Source organism: Carassius gibelio, chromosome A7 (genome assembly GCF_023724105.1).
Source record: "Carassius gibelio isolate Cgi1373 ecotype wild population from Czech Republic chromosome A7, carGib1.2-hapl.c, whole genome shotgun sequence".
In the NCBI taxonomy this organism is placed as follows: Eukaryota; Metazoa; Chordata; class Actinopteri; order Cypriniformes; family Cyprinidae; genus Carassius; species Carassius gibelio.
In genome coordinates this window covers 4,794,327-4,820,899 of record NC_068377.1, presented here as the reverse complement: position 1 = coordinate 4,820,899, position 26,573 = coordinate 4,794,327, and the positions used below count along the sequence as shown (strand labels likewise).

Below are 26,573 nucleotides of genomic sequence, written 5' to 3'. Positions count from 1 at the left end.
AAAAATAACCCCCCAAAAACTACTGCAAAAACAAATATTACATGTTTAGGGCCCTATAACATGTTTTATTTTTTCTTCACCTAATTCTTTGTTTTAGCATATGTAATTATTTAAATGCCAAACAAAAATAATTTGTTACATTTTTGGCTTAAAATAGCCTTATGAAATATTTCCCCCCCTCTGAAATTGTGCATTTACATTTTTCTGGTTATCATATGAAGGCATTAAACATTCATTTAATTTATCTTTTAATTATTGAAAATTAAGCAAACTTAATTTTTTTGGTAAACAAAGGGGATTATTAAAAATAAAACTGGGGAAATGTGTTATTATTCCTCAGAAAAAAATTAGTAGTTGTAGTAGCAGTAGGCTATGTACATTCTGCTGAACAATACTAATAGATTTCTGGCAAATACTTGTCTTTAAACTAAACCAGACATTTATTTTGATGGGTTACCGTACCTTTACAGTTCTGTGTATGTGATACTACAGTCTATGATGTGATGTATAACGCTGGTTTTACTCAAATCAAACGGTCAAATGCTCATGAAGTGACTCAAGAGCAGTTCTGGAGAGTTAAGACCCTTTCACACTGCACGTTGGACCCGCAATATTTCCGGAACATTGCCGGGTTGCCTTCTGTGTGAAAGCAACCACATCCTGGGACTGATTACCGAATTGAATCCGGGTCGGGGACCTAGTAACATTGCGGAGTTCGACCCGGGACGAGCGCTGTGTGAACAAAAGCCAGATCTAATTCCGTGTCAAAGTGATAGCCTCTTTTACAGGCTGTTTTGAAGGAAGATCAACGTTCTCGATGAAAACACATGTGCAAATTGTAATGAAGCAGAGATCAGTTAGTTCCTCACTTTCCGTTTGCTTGCTTCAGTGAAAGTATAACGTGCCTAGCGTTGTCGACTCGTACATTACAAGTCACGCGCTGATGTCACGTGTCGTTACGGGATCTTCAAGGGTTGTGTGTGAAAGCACGCACATATACCGGGTCATCACTGGCAGTGTGAAAGTGCCAAATCTAGCGACCAGGGAACAATTGCAGGAACACTTTACCCCTGTATTTGCCGGAATGGCAGTGTGAAAGGGGCTTTATTAACACAGACACGCTGAACATGCAGGATTCATATTTAAATCGACTTTTCCGTCTTAATATTTACAGATATTAGTCCATATCGCGATTTGATGTGCAATTACCTACTTTTGATTCATTCAAAAGTTGACAAATTCCGTGACATTCCATGTTAAACTGTAACTTCCGTATTTATGACTGGATTCCGCGATTCCGTTTTACCATTTCATTCGAGTAAAACCAGTGTCAATTTAAAAGGTTTTCACGGTAACCTGTCAAAATAAAAGTAAATTTTTACATAAAAGCCATTGTGCTAGAAATATTACTATTTAGTAGAAATGTATTTGATACTGTATTTGATATTTTTAAAGAAATAAATCAAATAATGTGTTAATTTAACATAGGGGTGGGCGATATCTCGATATTTAAAATATATCGAGATATTTTTTAAACACGATATGGATTTTGACATATCGTATATATCGATATATTGTTTATATTCTGATTCCGCCGCTTGTTTGCCTTCCCTGTGCTGTGCTCGCCCCCGCTCGCTCGCCCCCCGCCTCCTTGCTTTTGTACCCTCTCACCTCGCGTGTAGAGAACTAGTCAAAAAAAAAAAAAAAAGACAACTGGCTCCATTATATGGACATACTTCAGTTTTAAGGCGTAGGGCGAACGGCAGGCAGATGTCTACTGTAGGGCCCAATGAAACGCGGACGGAATCGCGGAATCCAGTCATAAAAATGGAATTTACTGTTTAACGCGGAATGTCACGGAATTGGTCAAATTTTAGATAAATTAATCAAAAGTCGGTCATGCACTTACATCGAATCGCGAAATGGACTAATATCTGCAAATATTAACCCGGAAAAGTCCATTTAAATATGAATCCTGCATGTTCTGCGTGTCTGTGTCAACGAATGGAGCAGAAGCGCGTCTTCATTCATTAAACACGGAAGCTCGCATAACGCTCGCGCTGATTTCATTGTCTTTCCTCTCTCTAAATAAAGACGTGAACACATGAGGAACATCTCCAGAAATGCACTGAGAGTCACTTCATGAGCATCTGACCATTTGATTTGAGTAAGACTAGCTCATATTACATCATAGACTGTGGTATCACATACACAGAACTGTAAAGGTTAACCCGTCAAAATAAAAGTATTTGACAGAAATCTATTACTATTGTACAGCAGAATGTAGATAGCCCACTACTACTACTATTAAAATGAAACAAACAATTTTATAAGGAATAATCACACAACATTTCTCCCATGTTTTATTTTTAATAGTAAATCCCCTTTGTTTACCAAAAAATAAAGTTTGCCTAATTTTAAATAATTAAAAGAAATTAAATGAATGTTTTATGCCTTCATTTGATAATCAGAAAAATGTAAATACACAGAATTTCTGAAGGGAAAAAAACATTTCACATAAGGCTATTTTAAGAATTGTTTTTAACTAATTAAGTTGTTTTTATGCATTTAAATAATTGCACATGCTAAAACACAGAATTGGGTAACAATAAAACATATGGTGAAGAAAAAAATAAAATGTTTCACAGGCCCCTTAACATGTAATATTTGCCGTATTTGTTTTTGCAGTAGTTTTTTGGGGGTTATTTTTCCTGTAAAGATAGAGATAAATATCGTATATCGAGATATAGCAAAATATATAGAGATATATTTTTTGCTCCATATCGCCCAGCCCTAATTTAACACAGCGTATGCAAACTGGTCCAAGCTCAGACCAGTTTTATTCATAAACCAGTATTGATCTAATGACACTGTTACACAGCAATGAAAGATCACAGCACAGCATTCTGTTATAAACCGATCAAACCGCTCTGACGTATGTCTTGTGATCACAAATCTCAAAAGTGAAAGTAATAGGGTTTAGGGTTTCCGTACTCTTCATTTCCTTTCCGAACACAGAACTGGGATGCGGTGGATAGTAGGTGTGTGTGTGTCTTCTACCGGCTCATCCCTACTTGAGGGTGAGTAATTAATGGCCTAAATAACATTTTTGGGTGAACTAACCCTTTCGAGTTCTGCATAATTAAGGTTGCAGGCTTATTACATGATAGGGATGCATAGTCGCATATCACGCACCTGTAGCGCTTCTGAGAACAAAGGAAAAAAATATTTAATTAAATTAAGATGACAAAATGAGAAAACACTGAATCCCATGCGCTTTTAAGAACCAAGTGTTTTCTCATAAGGCAAACAATAAATAGCAGGCCTACGCTCAGTGCACAACTTGTCTTGTTTACATTTTTAAAAATGAATATCTACGTCTATGTCCTGTAGAGCATAGTCTGGAGCGCAACAATTCCAAAAAAAAAACCTTTCTGCAGTGTTGAGCCTTGAAGTCAATCACATATCTGTTGATTTCATGAACGCAATGGCCAGTGTTTTGTTCAGTGTGTTTCTGAGTTGTGCATACTCACGAATCCTCTCATTAAAACAAATAAAATGTACACAATGTAAATAACAGATTAACAGTGCAGAAGTGTAGAGCTTCCCTGAATATAACTGACCTTCGTGAGACAACGAAGAACTGAGATGAGTGACGGTTTTTAAAGATTATGAGCGGGAGCACTCTCTGCATGCTTTCTTGGCTATAACCCATTCAGAATTTGAAAACATTCACTCACAGATTCACTCTCTGATAACCACTTATACAATATTGCCTTTTACCATTGTGTTGCCTACTAATTCAGTTAAGGCAAAGTGGAGCAGGTGCCTGTGCAACGGAACATGTCTGTAGGCATTTGTGGTTGCACATATAGACACGCCACTATGAGTTGACAAATAGGTTTAGGATATTTTTCTTTAATGTAGCAAACTTAAAACACTTGAAACATTTTAAACCGTTTAACTAGTATTAATCAAAATTCTTACTTTCGGTTAACTTAATCCGTCAATAAGACCATCCCCATTACATGATAATCAAAATGTTAGTTGCAGCACTAGAGTTCAGTTATGAAAGCCCTTCGAAGTAACGGTTATTACTAAAGGTTTTTTTAAGCAAGGCTGGTAACTGGTTGCAGGCCTAAAGCTGTCTCGTGAGTACTTGTCTTAACACATGGCATCTGGTCCTATAATGGTCAGACCACACTGTAGATAACCTGCTTCCTCTGTGAAGGGTATAATTACCTTAATCCTACAAGCACTAACAGTGTAACTGAAAGACTACTGCACTTAGTTAAGACTAATCACTACACTGACCATTAAGCAACTATGCAATGGTTTTAAAAAGCTCACATTTTAGTAACTTCATGTTCATGCTAGTCTTTAGGGGAACTGAAAGTGTCAGAGACGAAAAACTCAACAGGCTCTGCAAGCATGCACATAATAGCCCTTCACATTCACAACTAGCTGCATGAAAAGGCAGAGCAAGAAAAAAAAGAAACTGCAGTTCAAGCACATGCAACTGTTTTCAAATCACCGACGTACACTGCTGAACTGGCACCACAAGAGACAAACGGCAAGCCATAATCCAATGGCCTCTGGATGGCACACTGACACTCTCTTCTGTGAATCAGAAAGAGCCATGGGTGACCCTCACGCAACAAAAGTGTTGAAAGTCACCATGAAATCAAAATCGACTATTATTAGTTTATGGAATACTGCAAAGATTATAAATGATTAACTCACATGCCCTCATAATCTTAAATCATAAGCATTTCTTCCACTTTGCCTCGCCAAACAGCAAATCTTTCCTGATGACGTTTGCACCGGTTCGAGGGCAGGACAAAAATCCCACTATTCCAGCAACCTGTCACTCACATGAGATCGCAGCAATTAGCAAACGAGAACAATCCAATCAATACTGGACAGATAAAATGAAGTCCAGGCCTACATTACTTGCTTGTTTGAGAAGCAGTTTCTCTTAGATATCTCTCACAACAGGGAAGAAAATGTGATCACGTCTGACCTCTGTTCCATGCTGACTTTAACATGATGCATTAATATGCAACACGTTAATTTGAGCAGTTTTGAAAACTTTAAATGTGATTATATTCCAGTACTTTAAACTACTAAACCCCTTTTATGAAGACAAAGCAAGAGCTACAGTGAATGTGGTTTCATGTAAACTCTCCCTACAGAGAAGGACAAACCAGAGGAGTCACTGGATTTTCTGGTTTCAGGCCTTTCATTAAAAAAAAAAAGAAAAAAAAAAGAAAGAAAAGCTGCATAACAAGTTCTTCTATCACCGTAAACGACCTCTGTCACATCCAAATGCTTTCAGATATTTCCTTTCTTAGCATGCTATGGCAAGACAGTTACATTGCTCAGGCAGGGCTCTGCACTTACTAGCTTTCCCAATATGAGATGATATCTCACTCCTTATAGTGATTAACATCGTGATTGTTTTTTACCTTTGAAATGCCTTTTAACTAAAATATAGTAAAAGCATGTCATCTAAAGTAAAAAATCTATTTTTTATAGGCTCTCAATTTCTAACCAATACAAAATAAGAACAAGTAGACCAGAACAAGAATAAGTTACCAAACGAATTCCGTATTAAAATTGTACTACAGAGGTTGCACAGAAGAACACAAAAATGGCTTGTAGGTATATTTTCAGATGTTATGTTAGCCTCAGAGGTAGAATGAGTGCAATTAAATTAATTTAAGTTGAGATTAATGTTTTTAAAAAACTTTTTAATATAGATATAAAAATTATTTAAATAACTGAAATGGTGCTTTAAAAACCCAGAGCCGAGCCAGATAATGAACAAAAGATTGACTCGTTCATGAGTCAAGAACCAGTTGCATCGGTGTTCGGATCACCAGTAGTTCTTTCAGACAGTTCGATTCAATAAACCGGTTGAAGAAAACGGTTCACCGGTTCTTTTGCGCTCGACGTAATGCCGTCATTGGCGATGATTGTCCTTGATTCAAGTTCAAAAAGATCCAGTTACATCAAATGATTCGTTCGCGAACCGGCTATCACAAACTGCTTCGTTTTGAACTCTTTCTCACACAGACACGGAAGAGAAGACAATGCTGAATAAAGTCGTAGTTTTTGCTATTTTTGGACCAAAATGTATTTTGATGCTTCAAAAAATTCTAACTGACCCTCTGATGTCACATGGACTACTTTGATGATGTTTTTCTTACCTTTCTGGACATGGACAGTAGAGCCCGACCGATATATCGGCCGGCCGATATGAGCTAATTGCATTTAAATCGGCATCGGCGTTTATAACGGCCGATGAAACATGAGAAACAGTCTCATATTCTTCACTCATGTTATGAGTGTTGCATAGTTTGCCCACCAGAGGGCGGTCTGCAGCTCCAGAGTTGCAACAGCGCCAGAAATCCACAAAGAAGAAAGCGATCAGCCAAGCCACCCAGGTGAGTCTGTCGTTCGTCATGTGAAATGATTGTAGATTTAGTTCATACACTGTATATAAAAACGGTGTGGTAGTTCTAGTTAACGGTCCTATCATTATCACTTCTAAATATTCTGTAACATCACTTAGAGCCGCTAATGCATTGCTATATTAGATTAGCCACAAAGCTAATACCATGTTTATCAGTGGAAGAGCGCGAACGTTAATAAGAGGTCGAAGTATAAAGTTAGCGTTTAGTGCTTATTCTATTGCGGTGTGTTTCCCACATAATGACCGCGTAATGGGCCTTTCACACAGGACGCGGTATGCACAGCGCTTGGCCGCTGGGTTTAGCGTTGCCCTTCAGATTCAGTTGCCCTGCTCTGCGCTATGGCGTAGGCGGAGTTTTAAAAACTTTTAGCGGGAGCTCTTTCATAGTCTGTTGTTCCTCTTTTCGGTCAGCAGCAAACATGTATCTGTCCCGTTGTAAGAAGCGAGCAATAGCGCTAGTCCTGCTGATGAGAATTAAGAGAGAAGCAAGGAAGAAGAGGCTACCCTCAGGCCCAGGGAACAATTTGGTGAATTCAGGCTGGTTACGTTACTCTAACGCTAATATAGCTTCCTTTTTAGCAGGCCCCTTAAATGCTTGCTATTAACTTGTTTGAAGGTGGTTCTTCTCAAAATTGACAGCGGTGTGTTCATGGCACTAACGTTAACCATTTTGATTCAGACTGCACAAAGAGAAGAGGAGAAGATATACGGGTCCGTTGTGAATGTGTCTGTGAGAGCAAATATAGTGTAGTTACAGTAACTACAGTAGGTGCGTCAGAAATGATTAAATCAGAGGGGACATGTAAATAAATGTGAGCTGAACAAGCGCTTTTTTCTTTTCTTTTTTTTTTCTTACATATTGTTTCAAAGCAGCTTTACAGACATAACAGGAAAATGTTGAAATAATATTGTTAAATATAAGGAGGTTAATACCTATTGCTTGACAAATAAAAAAATATATATATATTTCTCATTTTTGCCTATGTAGGAGATCCCTGTTTATTATTATTATAATTCTAATGATGACATGAGTAATGATACATGGTGATATTATTAATACACATGCTTATTCTTTCTATGTCTCTCTTTCTGCCCTACAGATGGCTGAAAAAGGTGAATGATGTAGCAGCAAAAGTGTGGGACTACTTCTGCAAATACTTTAACTTTAGTATTATAATTTATTTACAGTACACACACAGACTGTTAAAATCAGCTTCAACTGGAAGAAAGTAAAAGTGTTAAATGTTTAAAATCAGACTGTTTTTTGATCGTTAAAAAATATATACTTTTGATGTGCAATTGTTTAGTGATTGAGACCGTAATCTAAGGCTTTTTTTTACATAAATCCCTTCTGGAAAATGGTTTATACAGCCCACATACATAGAACAGGCAGATATTTTGCCATTGAATGTTATGTAAGTGCAGCTTATAGGAAATGGGTCTAATATCCAGTTTATTTTCAAAATCAAAATATCGGCTTATAAATCGGCTCTTTTCAAGTTAATATCGGCATCGGCCCCCAAAAATCCATATCGGTCGGGCTCTAATGGACAGTAGACTGTGCAAACAGCTTCAATGGAGGGACTGAGAGCTCTCAGACTAAATCTAAAATATCTTAAACTGTGTTCCGAAGATGAACGGAGGCCTCACGGGTTTGGAACGACATGAGGGTGAGTTATTAAATGACAATTTTTATTTTTGGGTGAACTATCCCTTTAAGACTGCTATATAGTAATAACTTTTATTTTGACGGGTTGCCTTGAGGAACTTACAGCTGCTGTGTATGTGTTATGATGGTAGCTTTCTCAAATTAAATGGTAAAATGCCAATGAAGTGAATCTCAAAGCAACTGGAGATGTTATTCGTTTATTCATATCACAGTGAGACCGTAGAAGCTGAAAACACCGCGAGCATCGTCCACACTTTAGTATGTAAGCTACGTTAGTAAACAAAACAGTGTGTCGCGCCATCTGCCATTCATTGATTGCGAAAATCATGGTGCCTTATGCGTGATATCAAACGCTTCAGCAGATTTATAGTATTCCTATAGCATTTCACCTGAGCATTGCAAATCACATATATGGCTTTGTTATTGGTTCTCAGAGATTGAGATCTATAGCTGATGCCGATGTTTAGAGGTCAAGGAAAGCAGATGGCCAATGTGTGCTGCCGATTTTTAGGGCTGATATCTTTAAGTTTTCCCCTTCATTTGCATGCTAAAAACACACAAATACACACACATTTACATAAGTTTTAGAGCATTTATCAAGCAGAATTTTTCAAGTTTGTTGGAACAAATGTTAACTTAAATATACATTTAAATGAAATAAATATAATTTTATAGATAATCAATTAAACTGAAAAATATTAGGGGTGCTCCGATCACGATCGGCCGAATGCGCATCTCGTCAGTAAAGCCGGTTCTCTAATCAGCGGTAAATTCCATCAGGTGCATGATTTCACAGCTGTTACTACACAGAGCCGTTGTTAACTGAGAAGATGCGCAAATAATGCTGAAAATGAACGTGGATTTGCGTAGCTTCTCAGTAAACAACGGCTCTATGTAGTAACAGCTGCTCGATGTGAAATCATGCAGGTGCTGTCTGTGAGCGGGGCGGAGTAACAGAGCCCTCAACGCTGCGGTGTTTGTGAGAGCTGCAACTTCTCCACCCCATTTACAGAGTGAAATTCTCTGAGTACCTTTATCTCCCAAGGACTGTTGTTGAATCTTACAAAAGTTTTGGTCTGGGATCCTTCACATGCGGCAGCAGCACTTTCCACCGCACCAATAACACGGGGCTGCCCGCCAACGTGCCTGACTTTAAATCGGCACTACTAAACACAGAAATTGGCCGATGCAGATATGTTAAAAAAAGACAAATATCGGCCCGATATATTGGTAAACCTCTAGTTTTCATCAACGGTATCTCCGCCATAAGTGCTGAATGAATGACAGGCTTTCCGTTGTAACATCGTGCGAGGTAAATAAGGGTGACATCTAGTATAGAAGAGATATAAGTTTCACATTACTCAGATCTTGTTTTAAATGTGTGCTGAAATAAATACCGGAAAAGATTGATTTGTGGCTTTTGAGAATCGAATCGAAAATATTTTAAAAAACGATCAATTGAAAAATCTACCTTTGAAGCTCCACTGAGCTCAAAAACCGATATGCTGATTGAGTCAGTCGCACTGGTGCTCCTAATATTGAAAATGTGACTGAAATGGTTGCATTCTAGAGCCCTGTCAAACCAGCAGTATAATGAGAATGTCAATTCAATGCAGGTCAAAAAAAAATCAGATATACAGCCAAGTACTGATTCAACTGATGGCACTTTCATCACTAGACTTCATCTCACATATTCAATCCAATGCTTCCTAATTCTGGCAAACATTGTTTTGCGAAGACTGCCACACACCAGTAATAGACATCAGTTCATAAAGCTTTGTAATGGGTTGAAAGTGTGACCGATGCCAAGTGAATCTAAGTGTAAAACGCAGCATGCACGTCAAGCATGCACTTGAGTAAGTCGGAAACTATTGTTTACGCAAAATGGGATTCCAACAAGACTGTGAATTTATTCTAAATCATACTTAACTCAACTTCTGTTCGACGTTTGTGTATGCAGTCATAGCAGTTACAGTTAGTCAACGTAAACCAGTCGGACTAAAAATACTGCAGCAGTGCATTAGTGTTCAACCGATTTGACCGATGCCAATATCTCAGAGCAGGGTGGCCGATGGCCTCCACGAAGCTGATTTAACACACTATTTAATTTAAAAATAAGTTGCAATTAAGTCATTTCAAATATCTACTAAAGGATCATTTAAAAATGAGTTACTATGGAAAAAAAGAATTTAATTGATATATGAACAATGAAACTAGAGATATATTTCCCCCTGAAAATGCAAGTTCATGCTATCACAATGTACTACAACTTATTAACTTTGGTCACACTTGGGTAAACAACTTCCTAAAATTTTTTTATAATTTTTCTATTTTTGGAGTTTTTTTTTTTTTTTTGAATGTGAGAAGAATGACAAACTCTCCTGTTCCTATCAAAATTGCACGGACCATCAGGCAGACTTCACACGATCTAATCGGAGGCTTTACTAAAGTTTGCAAGGAATATTTAAATATTTATTTGATATTCAAAGACTTCTTTAAATAATATTAATATGCGTTTGCTGAATGCTAACAGTGTAACTACTATAGTGTTTACCTTTCGATTACAAATAAAAGTCAAACACTTCCAACACTTTTACATGTATACGCAGTTTGCTTTAAGTCGGTCTAATAATTAAGAACTGGTAAACAAAGATAGTGAAGTGAATAACATGATCTTTAGGTGCATCTGATGCTCCTAAAGTCAATTCACATTCACATCTTAATAAGAGAGCTTTGCTATGAACATGGCAGAGACAGGATAAACCTAGAGGAGTTATAAAGCTGCTTTTAGAATTAAACCAGGTGAAACAAAAACATGCCAAAATTGAGAGTAATAACCACATTCTTCTGACAAGCAGCCAGGCTTACTAACACTTTGACAGGATAGCGTGTTTAATATATCCAAATTGCTTATTACAGCACTTAACAGCAGCTAAGCATCTCCCAGTGACAATACTCGAAGCTGTCCCCATTTCAACCAAATGAAAACCCAAAACATGGTTGGGTTCAAGTTTATGGAAGTGACAAACTCTGAGACAGCACATGATTTATACACAAATGACAGTCCCTATATATAACATTAAACAATGAATATATTTAGGACTTTTAGGAAAATACTACTCAAGTGTTATCGTTTAGCATGCGGCTAACAGAGCTACAATGATGTAGCATCTACTAGTAACGTTACACTGTGCCTCGTTCAAAGCAAGCAGCCTTTAAAGCCGGTCTAATAGACTCTGATAGTGACGGACTGTCATTGGAGATGTGATGAATGTCATGAGCGCAATAAACAACCGAACAACTCCAGCGAAAGAGTTTGAATGAGGTTGAAGACAGGAAGCGATACCTCCCCCAATCAACAGGCCTCGCTTATTACATTAGCTGCACGAGATACGACTTATTTCAACTCGCTTGAACTAAAGAGGCCTCGCAGAAACGCTTCGTGGTTTCTTACTGTACTCAGCGGGGCGCGGCAGACGGGGGAGATCCGGTAGAAACGTCGCCAGACGCGCGTTGAGGGGAACCGTTCGCCTGCTGATGACCGTTATTACAGGAGCGCGCCCGCGTGGCCAGGCCGCTGCTGCAGAAACGCACAAACTCGTGGCCGAGAAACACACGCTCCGAGCAAAGATACACACACGGCATCCTGACAGCTGAATATCGCCCACGAAGTGCACTCCGGACGACATTATGAGCTAAAACGTTTTGTAAAAAGAGCCAGATGCGTTTTCCTACCTGGTTACTGTGCGAAGCCATGCTCGCGTTGAGATTTCTCCACAATCACAGGATGAATACCCTCTCGGGGTGATGTGAGTTTGTAGTACTTGGTATTACCGGTAAACACCTACTGTGACATTGTTTCCATTTTGCTATGGTCTGTCATACGGTGGTTTTACTCGGGTTTAGTGCCGCTACTCCTGCATATCACGCCGTTTCCCCCACCGTCGCAGCCATCTTTATCACGCGCGCGCGCGCCCTTCTCAGCGAGCTCGTGTGCGTGCTTCGAGGGTGGGCGCGCCAAAATGACGTGCAAATTCAAACTTGTGTTGGGTTACTCGAAACATTTTTATTAATATTTTTTAACCCTCTATGGTATGTATTATGTTCTAACCATTATATATAATATAATATAATATAATACATTTATTTATTTTAATTACCTGAAAACGGGGGGGGGGGGGGGGGGGTAGTTTTTAAAATAGTTTTTATAATGATAAATTAGTTCGTAATTTTTTTTAACGCACATTTCTTTTATAAAATGATAGATTTATATGTACAGAACTCATGCAAAACGAAAATAAGTAGATCGCTATCATTTAACCTTCACTGAAGTCTCATCACATGGAAGAGCTAACTCTGCTCTCCTCCTTTCCGGAAAATTTTGCTGTATTAATTTTCTCAAAAGAAGAAACTTTTTTGGTTATACATAAATACAACTATACTACAATAAACACTTCACATAAACAAATAACTGCAATCATATTATTGATGATGGAAACCTTAATATTTTCTCAGTAAAACTATATATCAAAGTTAAATTGTGAATAATTTTCTTTTTATTTAAATAATTACGAAATAATTTCATATTTCCCTAAAAGTGCTAAGTTTGATCATTCTGTCAATATCAGCCATTTTTAAACATCAAGGACAGGTAGCGTTTCTGATCAAACCTCCAAATATTTGATATCCCAGGATGATAATGAACATTGTAAAGCTGACAGAGAGTAAAAGAGTCTTTACTGTCAATGTCCTTGCTGGTTTCACTTAGTAAGATGACACAAATTAATGAATGAATGGAGTTTAATTTGTTGTGGTCTTAAAACCTGCCAGATAGTTTTCATTTTGAGCCATGAATTTACTCAGAAATGTCCCATTGGTTGTTTTTGACTATGATTAAAGGTCTGTGGTTAATATGTTGCTAACGACTTTCTGAATAAGAACTACAACTACCACAAGGATGAAAGCTTACCTGCTTGAGGATTCGGACAACAGTGTAGTTCTTATGGAACTTCTTAACAACTTCCCGTTTTAAATAAGACAGTGGCTTCGAAACTAACTCGAAGGAAATGTATCTTTAAGGGAACAAAATGATGTACTTTTAAGCAATGTTAATAAACAGATATCAAATATTTACATTACGTAGGCTAGCGTGATGACGCACACAAACGGGTAAATCGTGTTTTTTTATTATTATTATTATTGAAACGAACTGTTGGATAGAACACTTTCTCTTTATAACCCTCACAAAACAAAAACCTTTACATTACACCATTAATCAGTTATGCCTAACATGATTTATGTTGGATACTGGGCTACATGAACGCTCCACGTAAGCTAAATGGTTCGTGTTTATTTAGAAACTTGACGACCGATCACGGTTGCCAGTTCCTTAAAAAAATCCCGCATTCCAGGGGACAAATGTGACGTTATTTGGGGTTCCTTCAACCCGCGGCAACATTGGAACAGTATCGCGCGTAATTAAAGTGTCGTGGCCTCGTGACGCGACTGTGAGGCGGAGTCATCAGACAGGTTTCACACAGGTGTGTACGTCCACAACAACACGAGAAACCTGGACGAAACTCAGACAAATCACTGCTGACTTCGGTAATTTCAGCAAAAGGTAGGCTCTGGGTTAATTAACTGGGTCTTTACAGAGTTAGGCTACGTGTAAGATCGTGACCTAGTTTATTTTGGTGATTTCATTGACCATCTTTCGACTAAACTCAATAAAACGTTTACTTTACAAAAGCACTTTTTAGAAAAGTAATGTGATTCAACTGATAATATTTTTAGACTGTTTAAATATATAAAACAACAACCACCCAAATCACTTAACTAACAATGTGTCATGTTGGTTTCACTAGTATCCGGGTACTTTATATTCATCTGGACGTGCATCAGGTTTTAAACTCATGACATCAGTGACATCTCCTTGTTTCTCAGGCAATGCCAGAATCAAGCCGGCATCATCACACAAGGGACAAAGACTACTCTAGTCGAGACAGGAGAGATGAGGACAGAGAGGACCGGAGATACAGAGATGACAGATCACAAAGCCACCGAGAGAAGCAAAGATACGCTGACACACAAAGGGACCCCCGAGTGTACGAGGACAGCCGATATCACAGTCAGGGAGTGTAAGGAGGGATTTTGATGTCTCTTTCCCCCCTTCAAAATGTGTATGTTCTTAGCAGAAGTATGACTTTCTGCCCTGCTTGTTGTAATATTTTCTACAGGCCCAGTTACACCGAGACATCATCTTCATACTATGATGACAGTCAACCCTACAATCATAAAGGGGCACTCTACAACCTAAAATACATCATAACAAGCAGAGGTAAACTCACTTTGAAATTTTGTTGGTTCTGGAGCGGCTACTTCGAAACGGTCTCTTGCTAACCTAGAGAAGCAGTCAAAATATCATGAAACATGGTAGAAAACTAGGTGGAGATATAAGACGAGAAGTAGTTTTCAATAAAAGTTTAATACAGCTTTAATCCACAGAACCAATCAATCATTAACAGAGAGCATTCACTCACTTCTGACAATGCATTCAAACAGGGCTGCACTTTCCAAAGTATCATAAGAAACCATTGATGCTTTTGGGAACAGCAGCCCAGAGCAATGCTTATCAGAGGACAGAAAAAAAACATGCATGTTTTATTTGAGTTATTTCAGAATAAACCAATTGAAGTTGCATAGTTTCTGAAATCTGTTTTAATGTGCGTATGTTGTCCTGTAGGCATCTGTCAGGTCATGGTTTTCTTCTTAAGCTTGTTGATCGTCATCTGTGCTGGAGTGAACTACAGTAACTCGGGTCGGTATCGGGATATCGCCAGCTTGGGCGGTTTGTACCAGTACTATTACGGAGGAGCGAACGCATTCACCGGAGCAGAGGCGCAGAAGGTCCAGCAGCTCGATGACCAGTTCTACCAGCTCAAACTGCCCCCTTACGTCTACAGCATGGCGTGCGGCGGGGCGCTGATGCTCTACGCTTGTGCCATGCTGGCCCTCGGCGTGTTTCGCATGCCCTACCGCTTCCCTCCTCTGCTGCTGGCTGAAGCCCTGCTGGATGTGCTCATAGGTCTCGGTTTCATCCCTGCCCTCGCTTTCTACTTCATAAAGCTGCAGGAGATCTACAATGACCCCGTCTGTAAAGAGAGGGAAGCCATGTACAGCAGCAAAGGTCACAGAGGGTTCGAGTGCAATCTCAACGGGGCTGACATAGCTGGAGGCTTGTTTGGGGTTCTGGGGGTTATTATATTCCTCATAAGCGCCGTGTTTGCCATCAAAGCCTTCATAAGAGTCAGGAAGATGAAGCAGAGGCCGACAGAAGACGACAACCTGTGAAAGTTACGCCATTTCATGAAGAGATTCGAATGTGGAAAGCACAGAAGGTCCTACAGTAGTGTAAATGCTTCGGTTGGTATTTTTACAGTATCAGAAGGATATATATTTTTATATTTTCTTTTTTTTTTGTTAAACCTTTGCTTTCTCTTAAGAGTTATGGACTTGCAATCTTTTTTTAAATTCTTTTTTTCATATATTCTTCACAAACATACTTCAGATTTGATTCATCAATTAAAAAGAAACACAATATATTGAGAATGAGTTGATTTACACAAAATTAACTAGTGTTTCTGCAGGTCTTGAAAATCTTTGAAAGTCTTAATTCAGGGCCTTAAAAAGGTTCTTCAATCAAGAGCAGAAGGTCTCAAATTCATAAAGTCATGGCATTAAATGTTGCATTCACTGCAAAAAATAAGTTGTTTCCCAATACAAATAACTAGCTTTTTAAATTGTTTACTTCACATGCAAATGTAAACGTCTTGAAATATTTAACAAAATTAAGCATTTGTGTTTAAAATTTTGAATTAAGTGGATTTTTCTGAGCCAGAAGTGAAATCTCATTTTACTTTAACTATAATTTCAGTCATTTTGCATCTCAAAAAATGTATCTTGATTTAAGAACCTTTAGAAATTTGCACTGGAAAACAAATCAAAAATACTGAGGATGAACAACACTTTTTTTGCAATGTGATCAGAAGGTTCAGTAAAATATATTTCCATAGTCTAGTCTTTGGGTTATTCAGGCCATAAGCTGTTTTTTAAATTAATTAAAAAGTAAAGGAGATCAGTTGAAAGTTGTGCTTTCAAACTTTAAGTATTGCTTGCTAATACAACTCATTGTGTTCTCCCTGTACCATTACATTATGAGAACAGATACATATTCTGATCCTTTCGATTGATTTTCTAAGTTTTCTGTTTGTTCTTAGATCATGAAACCATTATAAAACCTGCAGGAAACTTTTATATGTTATTTACTACATATTCATCATCTTACTATCATGTTTGTATTGTCTTTTATGCCAATGAGACTATAGCTCACAGTTTGTAATTTAATATTAAACCAAATAATTTTCTTCTCTTTATATGTGCATCTAATAAATAGGTACTCAAGTATTTTGAGACACATCTCATATAGAACGTCTGAGACATCAAACACACGTGTTTCACAGTAAAAATGTTTATTGCTACTTGGCTGAAAAGTTAATTAAAAATACAGCTTTCTGCTCAAAACGAAGCATAGCAGCATCTGAAATGAAACGCTGAGCCAGAACTCACAGTAAAAAGTCCAGTCCTAGCTGACAGACAGCAAAAGTGCTCGCATTTAGTCCTTTTACTAAATCTGCAAAACGACTCCAATGATCTCCTAAACTTAAAACGATTCAATAATTTAACACAATGAAAATATACAGCAGTTTACTGCATGCTAAATTAGAAACTTAAAAATATAATATACATTATGCCTCAGATATTAAAACAATTTCTAATAAACAGAAAAGTTGATATTTTATACAAATAATCACATGATAATATATTCATTATATATATATATATATATATATATATATATATATATATATATATATATATATGTGTGTATGTATGTATGTATGTATGTATGTATGTATGTATTTATTTATATATATATATATATATATATATATATATATATATATATATATATATATATATATATATATATATATATATAATTTATATAGGGCATGCTTCTCACATTAAATACATGAATAGTATCTTTAAAGATTGTACCTAAATGGGTGAGAGTTTCCCTTCGAACCCTTAAATCCTAGATTCGGCTCTGGAGGACCTGTAAATCTGCATGAAACTATGAAGTACAAAAATAAACCTCAGCTTCTTGGCATCGAGAGGAAATATTAAAGCGTCTCTTAAAAACAAAATGTACATAAATGATGAGAAGATCAAGCTTTGGTCACGCGTGTCAACAACGGGAACCTTATCTCAGTCCATGTCTGTTCAGAACGAACCGGGATTATGTGCAAAAATGTCAATGAATACGCCAGATAAAGATGCGTTTTTGCATTCAAAAGCAAGTTTTAACTCTGCCAGGGTAAAACCACAATCATACGCTCACACTGCACTTTCACACCCTTGGTCAAAAAATGAATAATTCTGTCAGATTAAGAAAAGGATGAAGCATGTTTCTGCGCACTAGCACAACTAAAAGGAAGTGGCGAAAATGATCAGTTTTCAGTGAAGTTTCTGGAACTCTTCCCTCATCTGTCATTGGTCAGACAAACAGTTAGCCCCACCCCCAAGCTTGCGCCATTGGTTGAAACTGGTTGCATTGTTAAGCAAAACAATGTACTGATAAATCTAGAACGTTTGCACTTTTTACAGGAATGGACCTATGAATAGCTTGCTTGATCTGGGAGAGGAGGAAGTGTGTTAACTAAAAACAAAAACTTCAAGTTAACCTTGCCTAAGTGTTCACACACGAGTTGCAAAATCCAGTTACAATAAAATCAGAGAAAGTTACTGGCAAACAAATCATCCTAATAACATTAAATAAATAAATAAAAATGCGTCATGATAGAATTTTAGATCCCCGATCATGTCCTTTAGTTATAAACTATTGTTTAAAAAAAAAAATCTACTTTATAATGTGAGCGGGGAATATATGCTTTTGTGTTCTTAGGCATACAATTAAAGGGATAGTTCACCCAAAAAATTCACTTACTCTCATGTGATTTCACTTTCTTATGTGGAACATAGAGGATATTTAGAGATTTTTTTGAAGTCAATGCTAACTAAAACAGTGACATAATGAGATTTTGTTTTGGTTCAGCTGTTCCTTTAACAAATGAATGTAAACCTGATGGCTATTTGCATATAACGTCAAGGAAAACTCTATTAGGCCAACATTTTCAGCAACTTGAGGTTCACCTCATCATGTTTTGGCCAGGAGAGCACAGAGCACAAATGTTTAAGGGATCTAAAATACAACATTTGTGGCAAAAGCAACTAGCATAATTGCCTGGAAAAACAATAGACACTCTCCACAACAGTACACTGCACTTGACACCAACAAACAAACACATTTATGGATTTTTCCCAGTCCTATTCTTCAATATTCTTCAATATTCTAATCTTATTAGAGTCATATAATTGTTGCATATGTCATTTTTAAGCATGATTCAGATATGCACCATGTTATAGGTCTATAGAAGGTGCTCTCAAAGTGGTAATAAAGTGGCTGTATCAGTGATGTTGTTTCCTTTCAATGTTAAAGCACTGCGAGGGATGTAATGCTTCTATAGCTATTAGCAGACTTGGACTAGATCCTGCAAACAAAGCACGCCGTCAAATGCTTGAACTCTGCCTCTTAGCACAGTATGACTCAGCATGTTGTGCCTCAACCACATCTCGCCTTTCAACCAAACAGAACAAATGACATTTTCAGGGGTTATTAAAGACATAAAAGAGGCCACAAATCAAAGCCTAATGACGACTGCATTTCGACAATCGGTAAAATCCAATTCTTAAATCTGAGCCATGTACAAAGTGCTTACACAGTGTAAAACTATTTTACTTTATAAGATTGTTTAATAGCATACAGCTCTAAATGATTTAGGGAATCTAAGGATATATTTCTAGAAAATGTCATTTTTGAGTGAAAAAAAGGGAATTGGAATAGAAACACTAAAGAAAAGATTGAGGAAACCTGTTTTAAGGCCATGATGCTGCTGCGTGCACAATACTGGCTTTAGGAGCACACAAGGGATGGCCGAAATACTCAAAATAACCTACCTTCCCTTCAGGCACCACTACTACGCATCTTTTGGCACTAGAGCTACAGTTTCAGGTCTGTAGGCAATTATAATTAACCCCTCGAATATCTTTCTAATGCTTGAAGACAGGTTAATGGAAGTAAAAGTTAAAGTTCAAAACCTTCCTCGTAGTTAAATACTGGGATCCAGGTTAGTTACGTGGCAGCTTTTTCTCATAACGAACACAAATCTGTATGCAAGTTTGGCACAAATGACCATGGAGAACAGTAATTAAAAAAAGATCTGAATCGTGAGATGCAATTTCTTAAACGTCATATTTGAGCATACAAACACGCTAAAGCTCAATTTCAAGTTGATGATTTTTTGTTGTTGTAAACCTGCCGATGCTGTGATTACATTTCTGTATTTGAAGTGCATGAGTGTCAATGGGAATTTGCTTCCTATGTAAAGACTATGAATGAAATCATGAATTATAAGAGTACAACTAATAAATTAAAACATAATGTAATGCAACTGATGCCCTACAATTGACGAAATAAAAAAGGGCTTTAGATAACATAAGTAAATTAACAATTCACAATGGGCTTAGTACTCGACTGTCCCTAACTTTAAATCTCCTGCATATATATATATATATATATATATATATATATATATATATATATATATATATACATATACACATACACACACACACACACACACACACACACACACACACACACATTTCTGGAAAGACCCTTGTTTTCAATACACACCACTAGATGTCTCCTCAAACCATGAGCACAGTGTTTTACTGCACAGAATTCCCTGATACTGTGATTGTGGCAATGACAAACTCAGATGACCAATATATTCTCCTTCCCAGGTCGTTCTTGTACGTACCATGAATGGCTAAAATAGAGCACACATACCCACACGCACAATACAGGATCTCTCATATATAATTAAACCTCAATGTCAGCTGTTCATTTTTTCCTTGATTATGAGATGAGGAGCAAATATCCCAGCTTCACTGAGATCCACAGTAAAACTGCACTACTACAAAGACCCAATGACATATTTTCAGCCCAAGGCTGTATAGCAGGGGCTCTGTCATGTAGTCATGGCACACTCGAAACTTCAAGTACTCTAGACAACCCGAAACCGCTCAAGATAGGAGTTCAGACAAGATTGTGAGGTCTTTCTGCTCCCCAAAATGACCTTAAAGGTGTGGCGATGCTTCCTCTGAGCACTGGATGTAGTATTTGTCTCCATCTCACTCTGACCTCCATCACTTGATCGATTCCCTCTCTAGGGTTTGAATGTTACGTTGGGTTCATCGTACTCTTCTATTGTGCATTATTGTGTTATTATTTATGTATTGTGTTATTTTCAGGGACGGTGGAGAACGCTCTTGTCTTTTTCAACAATACTTCTTTCCACAATGACAACTCTTTTCCATGAAACGGAGCGGGATGTTTCCAGCAGGTCAAATGGGGAAGATATCCAACTGAAAACTTTTCCTCACGGACTTCAAAAGTGCAGATTACAGACTAGTCGCCACTATGGGAAGGAAGGAGAACAACACTGCACCAGAACAGTAAAGGCTCTGAACCTCAACCATCTTTATGAGGCACTTTTCTCATCTTTTGGTCTCAGTTTAGCTTGATAGTATCTTTCCACCAGAAGGCAAATGTGATCACTGAAGCCTACTTAAGCCTGTGACCTTTGATATAAAGGGCGAATGTCGAAATGAACTCACGGCATGGTGATAATGAGGTACTCCAGCTCCATGCTGTGGTTTTTGGTCAGAAATAGCCCATGTTTTTCCACAATCTGAGACCTCAATCTTCAAGATGTCATCGGTCCTGACTTGTCACCCATTTCCATCCTTGACTTGGATGTGGCCACCGCAGATCAGCCCAAGAATGCAGATGCAGGGACCCACACGTGATGACGCTAAATAAGAACTGGATTATCTCGAGCGTGCTAGCCTCTTTGATGTGGCACTATGATGCAGAGATGCTCCGATGGTGTGGTCCTCTTGCACCAGCTATAGAGCGGTGTCGTAGACGTCCTGTTGCAGGACGGTGGTGGGGTGCAGACCAGCGATGGTGGATTGAGTATGGTCCCAGTTGGGGTCTCTTGCTGAAGGCGGCGTTGAAGGAGCCGGTGGCGGCCCGGGAACCACAGGGCTCTGTCCTCTCAGCTGCTCCCGCACATCCTGCTCCAGACTGGGTGGTATAATTAACTGGTCTTCCGGGTCTTGCTGGGCTGGTGCGGCAAAATATCCCGACTTCTTCTTTGGGGCCTCAAGTGCTACCTCAATAATATTGTGGCTGTCCTCGAGAGCCACTACGGAGCCATTAGAGAGCTTCTTCCCAAAGAGGCTGGAGGTTGAAGGAGACTTCTTCAGATCCGAGATCTCTCGGCCGCATACGGCCAGCAGGCAGCCGTTGGTGGCAGAAACCACCACGCTGTTTTGCCGCCGCATTTTGCTGTTGGGATAATCCGAGCCCCTCGAATCATGCCGGCCGTCCGGGTCCTTGGGACTTTCCGGTGGTCCGGAGCGCAGCTGAAAAGCGCAGCAGTGGATGTCCACTTCCACCTCAAGCTTACTCCCGTTTGAGATGACGCCTTCTAAAGGAGCCTCGTCGTCGCTGTCCAGTCCGTTGTCCGATTGGTTGCTTGAGAAGGTTGCGCTGGAAGGCTGCCGCTGGAATAGAGCCGGGTGCGCCCCTGGCCCGAGGCTCGCCAGCGGCCCGGTGTTACACAAGGTAGCGGTCGGATGCAAACTACAGCGGCGCTCCGGACGAGCCGTTGGTCCTGAAGAGGGGTGCTCGTCTGAAGCTGTGGACCCAGCCTCGCTGCCCACTTCCGAAGCGGACATCTCGCTGTTAAACTCCGAGGCGATGCCACTGCTAGATGACGGCGTGGCTGGGTCGCCAGGGGACACAGAGATCGGTAACAGTGTCTGGGCTGGTGGTCCTCGGGCTTCTGCGGTCGAGAGAGGAGGCTCGCACGTACAGCTGTCTTCTCCGATATGCAAAGCTACCACTACTGCTCCGACATTGTCCCGGCACCCATAGCTCTGTGCCAGCGTGCACAGCTTTTTGGCAGCAGCGCGGGGGTCTCTGACAGCCAGCACAGTGCTCACTGCCTCCCGGTAGGAAACCTTCTGGAAAAGTGCTTTGTTTCCTAGGATCAGGAACTCATCCTGAGAACACAGAGGCTCTGTGTGCACCCAGGGTTTGGGAAGCACCCAAGGAAACAGGTAGGAACAGCCGAGTAACCGTGAGCAGCATGTCACCCCACTCACCTTGTTATCCTACAGCACAAGAATCAAATGATTAGAGACACAAATAAACCGTTACTTCTCATTCAAGGCCATATTTCCAATAAACAGCATGATGCATCAGCCAGTTGGCTTAAAGGCATTAGTCCGGGTAGAGCCATATTTAATTTTCGACAGCAATGAACACACGGCCAAGAGGTGAGGGATAGTAGTAAAGTGCGTTCAGTGATTATTCAGCTGACAAAACGTCTTTCCATCCAATTCAGGAGAGAAAACTCCATAAAACAGTTTTGAAAGTTTTCAGAATTACATGATCTAGGAACTTCATACAGCGTGGGCCAATATTACGATTGAGTCTATCCCTCACAGCCTGGTTTTCAGCTTCGTCCAATTTTATACGGCGTCTGACCTTACTAAGGTCTATGGGATGAATTTAGAACGAGTCAATACCTCAGTGATAATAGCTTTTGCCAGTTTGACGCGCTCCATCTCCTCAGCGCTCTGTTCTAGGCTGAAAACCTTTGAGAGGGCAAGAGGTTGCCCATCACGACACAGTACAGCCTGGCAGGTGCCTACGTTGGCCACAGTGAGGCTGAAGTAGCGGCCAGCTTCGGAGGACTCGTGATGGATGTAACAGAGCAGAGCAGAGGCACCGAGCTTCTGGCCTGCCATGCCAAGTTTCCTGCAAAAAATGCACGACAGCAATATGAGAAATGCATTTATTATTTATATAGATAAGAATCTAAATCAAAAGCTCTGTATGAACTATGGTGGGTTCAAGTAATATTGTTACAAGTTGAACGGCAAGTCATAATTACGTGTGGGTTTTCTTTGATTCCAGAGAAGGCAAAATATGGCGGATGCAATAATGTTTTTGTTTTGCACTCAAACGTACGAATTATGATAGTACTGCACAACTATGATAGAATATATAATATCTTTTGGTTTACAGAACCTTCATGAATTTAAAAGTCCAAAAAAACTAAAGGCAAAACACACTTAATGTGTGTGTGTGAGTATGCAAAACACACCTATGAGAGGTAAGGAAAGTGTTGCTCATGTATACACTGTCCACACTGGAGTGCTGTATCTCCTCTGCCAATACATCTCCCATGGTGCACTGCAGTAACCTGGAAACTTCCTCATTACGGTCGCCATCAAAAATCCCATAAGCAGCGTCCGGACTGTCCCCGAAGTGATCCACAGCCAGCACAGACACACACAACCTGAACCCAGATAAAAACAGCAGATTTCAATGGAACAAATGCGCTTCATGAAACCAACACCCAACCCAAATATTACAATGTGTACAATATCACATTACAAATACATTTCAATGAATGGTAAGAGATACACCTCTATAGGTACATACACACTCTCACAAACACAAAAGTGGCCCCCCTCGGTGTATGAAGGGTACAGAGAGAGGATGAGATATTTGAGACGGACTGCTTTGAAACTGTGGAGGTAATGCCCTTCGCAGGGGGAGCCGAACACACTGAGGTCACATTAAACATGCAGAAACAAGATGTTCCAGCTGCGTCTTTCCCTTGGTTTCTGCCAAATCTACTGTGAAACCCAACGATACAATTATTCTGAGAATGCCAACTTTTTTTATGCCATCCAAGTATTTATTGGTTGGATGATTAGTTGTCTCAGGGCCAGATTGGCAAAACATCTGGATACACAAAACGTTTTAGTCTTTTCAAGGAAAATTCTTACACACTTGGAATTTTTTTTTTTTAGCAGCTACTGCAGAAGACTTTCTGATCCAATGAAATGAAAAACTAGCTTTTTGGCTGACTGCTGATTACGTAATATTATAATAAGCACAAACACTATTGAGACTGGCTTCTTTTGAATTTCGAAGAAATCATAGTAATTAGTCCATTATCAAATAGTCAATTTGAAAATTTTTACTTTTCTGAAATGAGACAACCTATACGCTTTATATCGCCAACAAATGTGACCTAGCAAGTGTTATGTTGCAATACTTAATATTTAAAATAGGCCAATAAATTCAATAAACAACTTATCTTTTGGGATTTAAGACAAGTTGGAGGTTATCCTAACTTATATACAATGATTTTTCAGAAGATTATTTTGAAGAATTTGAATTCTTAAGGTTTGTTTTAAGAACAAACATAAGAAAAAAAAAATCTCAAGTATTTTTGGGAATAAAACTGATTCAAATTTAGATTACAAATATATTTATTTCTTAAGTAAGAAAACGGCAGTTAAGATTATTTTTATTCTTCCAAATATTTAGAGTTAGTCTGATCGGCATTAAAAAAACAACAACAACCTGATTGGTTAGTTTTTTTAGGGATGGATTAATCAGATATTGCAATGAAAAAAATATTTATTGGGCCTTCAAATTGGAACTAGTAATTTATGTTAGCATTTGACTTTCATAAATTAAAAATATAATAGAGAATTGGAGGTTCTGGATGGTATTCTGGTGAACAGCTTCTTTTTTTAGATTTAGGCTTCCTTAACCAAACCAACCAACAATGACAAACACACTCATCGTTTCCAAATGTCTCCAGATTTTGCTCACTTGTTCCTTTGCCCACACATCTCAGCGTAACCATGATCCCACAGGGCGGACGTGCCCTGTGTGTCTCCTGCGGTCACGGCTGGCTTCTGGTCCAGCTTCAAAGTACTGATGTGACTGGAAGAGAGGAGGACACAGAGATAAAGACAAAAAACACAAAAGCAATTAACCACCCGGGTCTTTGAGTGGATCAGAACAAATTAATATTCATCAGCTGCATAATGTGCAACTGCTGCTTGTAGCATCTCACCTGAAGAGGTTGAGTGTTTTGTGCTCTAACATGAGGCTGCTGTTGCCGGTCAGATCCAGCTCTTGTAGGGTTGAAGGCAGAGAGTCCGGCAAAAGGATTTCGGTCTGCTCATTACAGCTCACATCTACTAGCTGCACAAAGAGCAGACAAAATACATTCTTCATGTGAAACACTGAATGGAGTGTGACAAACAACAGCCCTGTTTTGTTGGACCAAAGGATGAACATGATAAAAATAACGCTAAATAAATAAAGATTTAAAAAATGTTAAAGAATGTAAAATATACTGTGAAATAAAACATAAAATAAAAGTGTTTAACAAACAACTGCCAATTTTTGTTGAATTTTGGGGACAAAATGATTCAGTTTTGACAGACTTAACTAAATACTAAATGAACTTGTGAAATATAAAATAATGTAAAACAAATGAAAGTAAAACGAAAATAAAGATGCATTATAAAACGATGTTAAATTATGGTGAAATAAATGTGAAATAAAATAAAATGTGTAACAAACAACAGCCCAAATTTTGGGGATTTGGGGACAAAAATTATTCTGTTTTATCAGACTTAACTAAATAAGCCCCCTTTTTTTTAATCAATGAAAAAAAATAAGTTTTCACAATTATTTTATAAATATTAATATTATAATATATACACAATAAAAAATCAAAGTAAAAAAAAGTGTTTAAATGAATATAAATGCTGGATCTAAATCGGATTTAAATATGCAATTTAGAGAAATGTGGGTTTGGAATTTCCGTGAAGAGTCACTAATTTGCATGTTCTCACAATTTGTAGCATTCAAATCTAAACACTACCAGTCAAAAGTTTGGAATTATTGATATATATATATATATATATATATATATATATATATATATATATATATATATATATATATATATATATATATATAATTTTTTTTTTTTTTTTTTTTTAAAGAAGTCTCATGCTCACTATGGCTGCACTTATTTAATTAAAAATACAGTAAAAAAAAAAAAAAAAAAAGTGAAATATTTGTACAATTTAAAAGATTAAAAAAAAATTTTTAGCAGCCATTGCTCACTACAGTCCTTCAGAAAACATTCTAATATGTTAGAATTAGAATTTAAACATTCATTAAAATATAAACCATGTCCATGAACATTGATGTTAGCTACTAAACCTTTTCTCTTCTAACTTTAATTACTGCAATAGCTATGCATAGATAACAATTTTACATTT

At 38.3% G+C, this 26,573-nt stretch overlaps 3 protein-coding genes across 5 annotated transcripts in view; 1 reads left to right on the top strand and 2 right to left on the bottom strand.

Annotated features, from left to right (window-relative positions):
* LOC128016482 (ubiquitin carboxyl-terminal hydrolase 10-like) overlaps positions 1-12,152 on the bottom strand; it is a 39,109-nt gene extending 26,957 nt beyond the window's left edge. The window contains exon 1 of one of the 2 annotated variants that reach the window (XM_052601009.1): positions 11,883-12,152. In XM_052601009.1, coding sequence (XP_052456969.1) covers positions 11,883-11,903 — 21 coding nt within the window. In that variant the 5' untranslated portion in view covers positions 11,904-12,152. The remainder of the gene's footprint in view (positions 1-11,882) is intronic. The other variant, XM_052601010.1, reaches the window with a different exon arrangement.
* A 1,438-nt stretch (positions 12,153-13,590) lies between these two features.
* marveld3 (MARVEL domain containing 3) lies at positions 13,591-16,579 on the top strand. 2 transcript variants are annotated; one of them, XR_008184184.1, is made up of 5 exons: positions 13,591-13,767; positions 14,091-14,284; positions 14,384-14,484; positions 14,890-15,793; positions 15,825-16,579. XR_008184184.1 is itself a non-coding variant. In XM_052601008.1 (4 exons), exons 2-4 carry the CDS (start codon positions 14,094-14,096, stop codon positions 15,495-15,497), a joined length of 900 nt encoding a protein of 299 aa, XP_052456968.1. In that variant the 5' UTR covers positions 13,591-13,767; positions 14,091-14,093; the 3' UTR covers positions 15,498-16,579. The 2 variants fall into 2 exon arrangements, 1 of the variants encoding a protein (XP_052456968.1); XM_052601008.1 differs by having other exon boundaries at positions 14,890-16,579.
* A 1,372-nt stretch (positions 16,580-17,951) lies between these two features.
* The window catches only part of LOC128016480 (PH domain leucine-rich repeat-containing protein phosphatase 2), a 53,689-nt gene continuing 45,067 nt past the window's right edge, over positions 17,952-26,573 (bottom strand). Inside the window, exons 15-19 of the mRNA XM_052601007.1 lie at positions 25,349-25,479; positions 25,102-25,215; positions 23,573-23,767; positions 22,992-23,223; positions 17,952-22,574 (exon numbers count right to left, since the gene is read on the bottom strand). Of these exons, the coding sequence (XP_052456967.1) occupies positions 21,300-22,574; positions 22,992-23,223; positions 23,573-23,767; positions 25,102-25,215; positions 25,349-25,479 (1,947 nt within the window). The 3' untranslated portion in view covers positions 17,952-21,299. The remainder of the gene's footprint in view (positions 22,575-22,991; positions 23,224-23,572; positions 23,768-25,101; positions 25,216-25,348; positions 25,480-26,573) is intronic.

Excerpts from the sequence above, each read along its gene's own strand:
- marveld3 (XM_052601008.1), top strand. The coding sequence starts at position 14,094 with ATGCCAGAATCAAGCCGGCATCATCACACAAGGGACAAAGACTACTCT. Across the intron at positions 14,285-14,383 it reads CGATATCACAGTCAGGGAGT|GCCCAGTTACACCGAGACAT; the intron begins GTAAGGAGGGAT and ends TATTTTCTACAG. Across the intron at positions 14,485-14,889 it reads ATACATCATAACAAGCAGAG|GCATCTGTCAGGTCATGGTT; the intron begins GTAAACTCACTT and ends GTTGTCCTGTAG.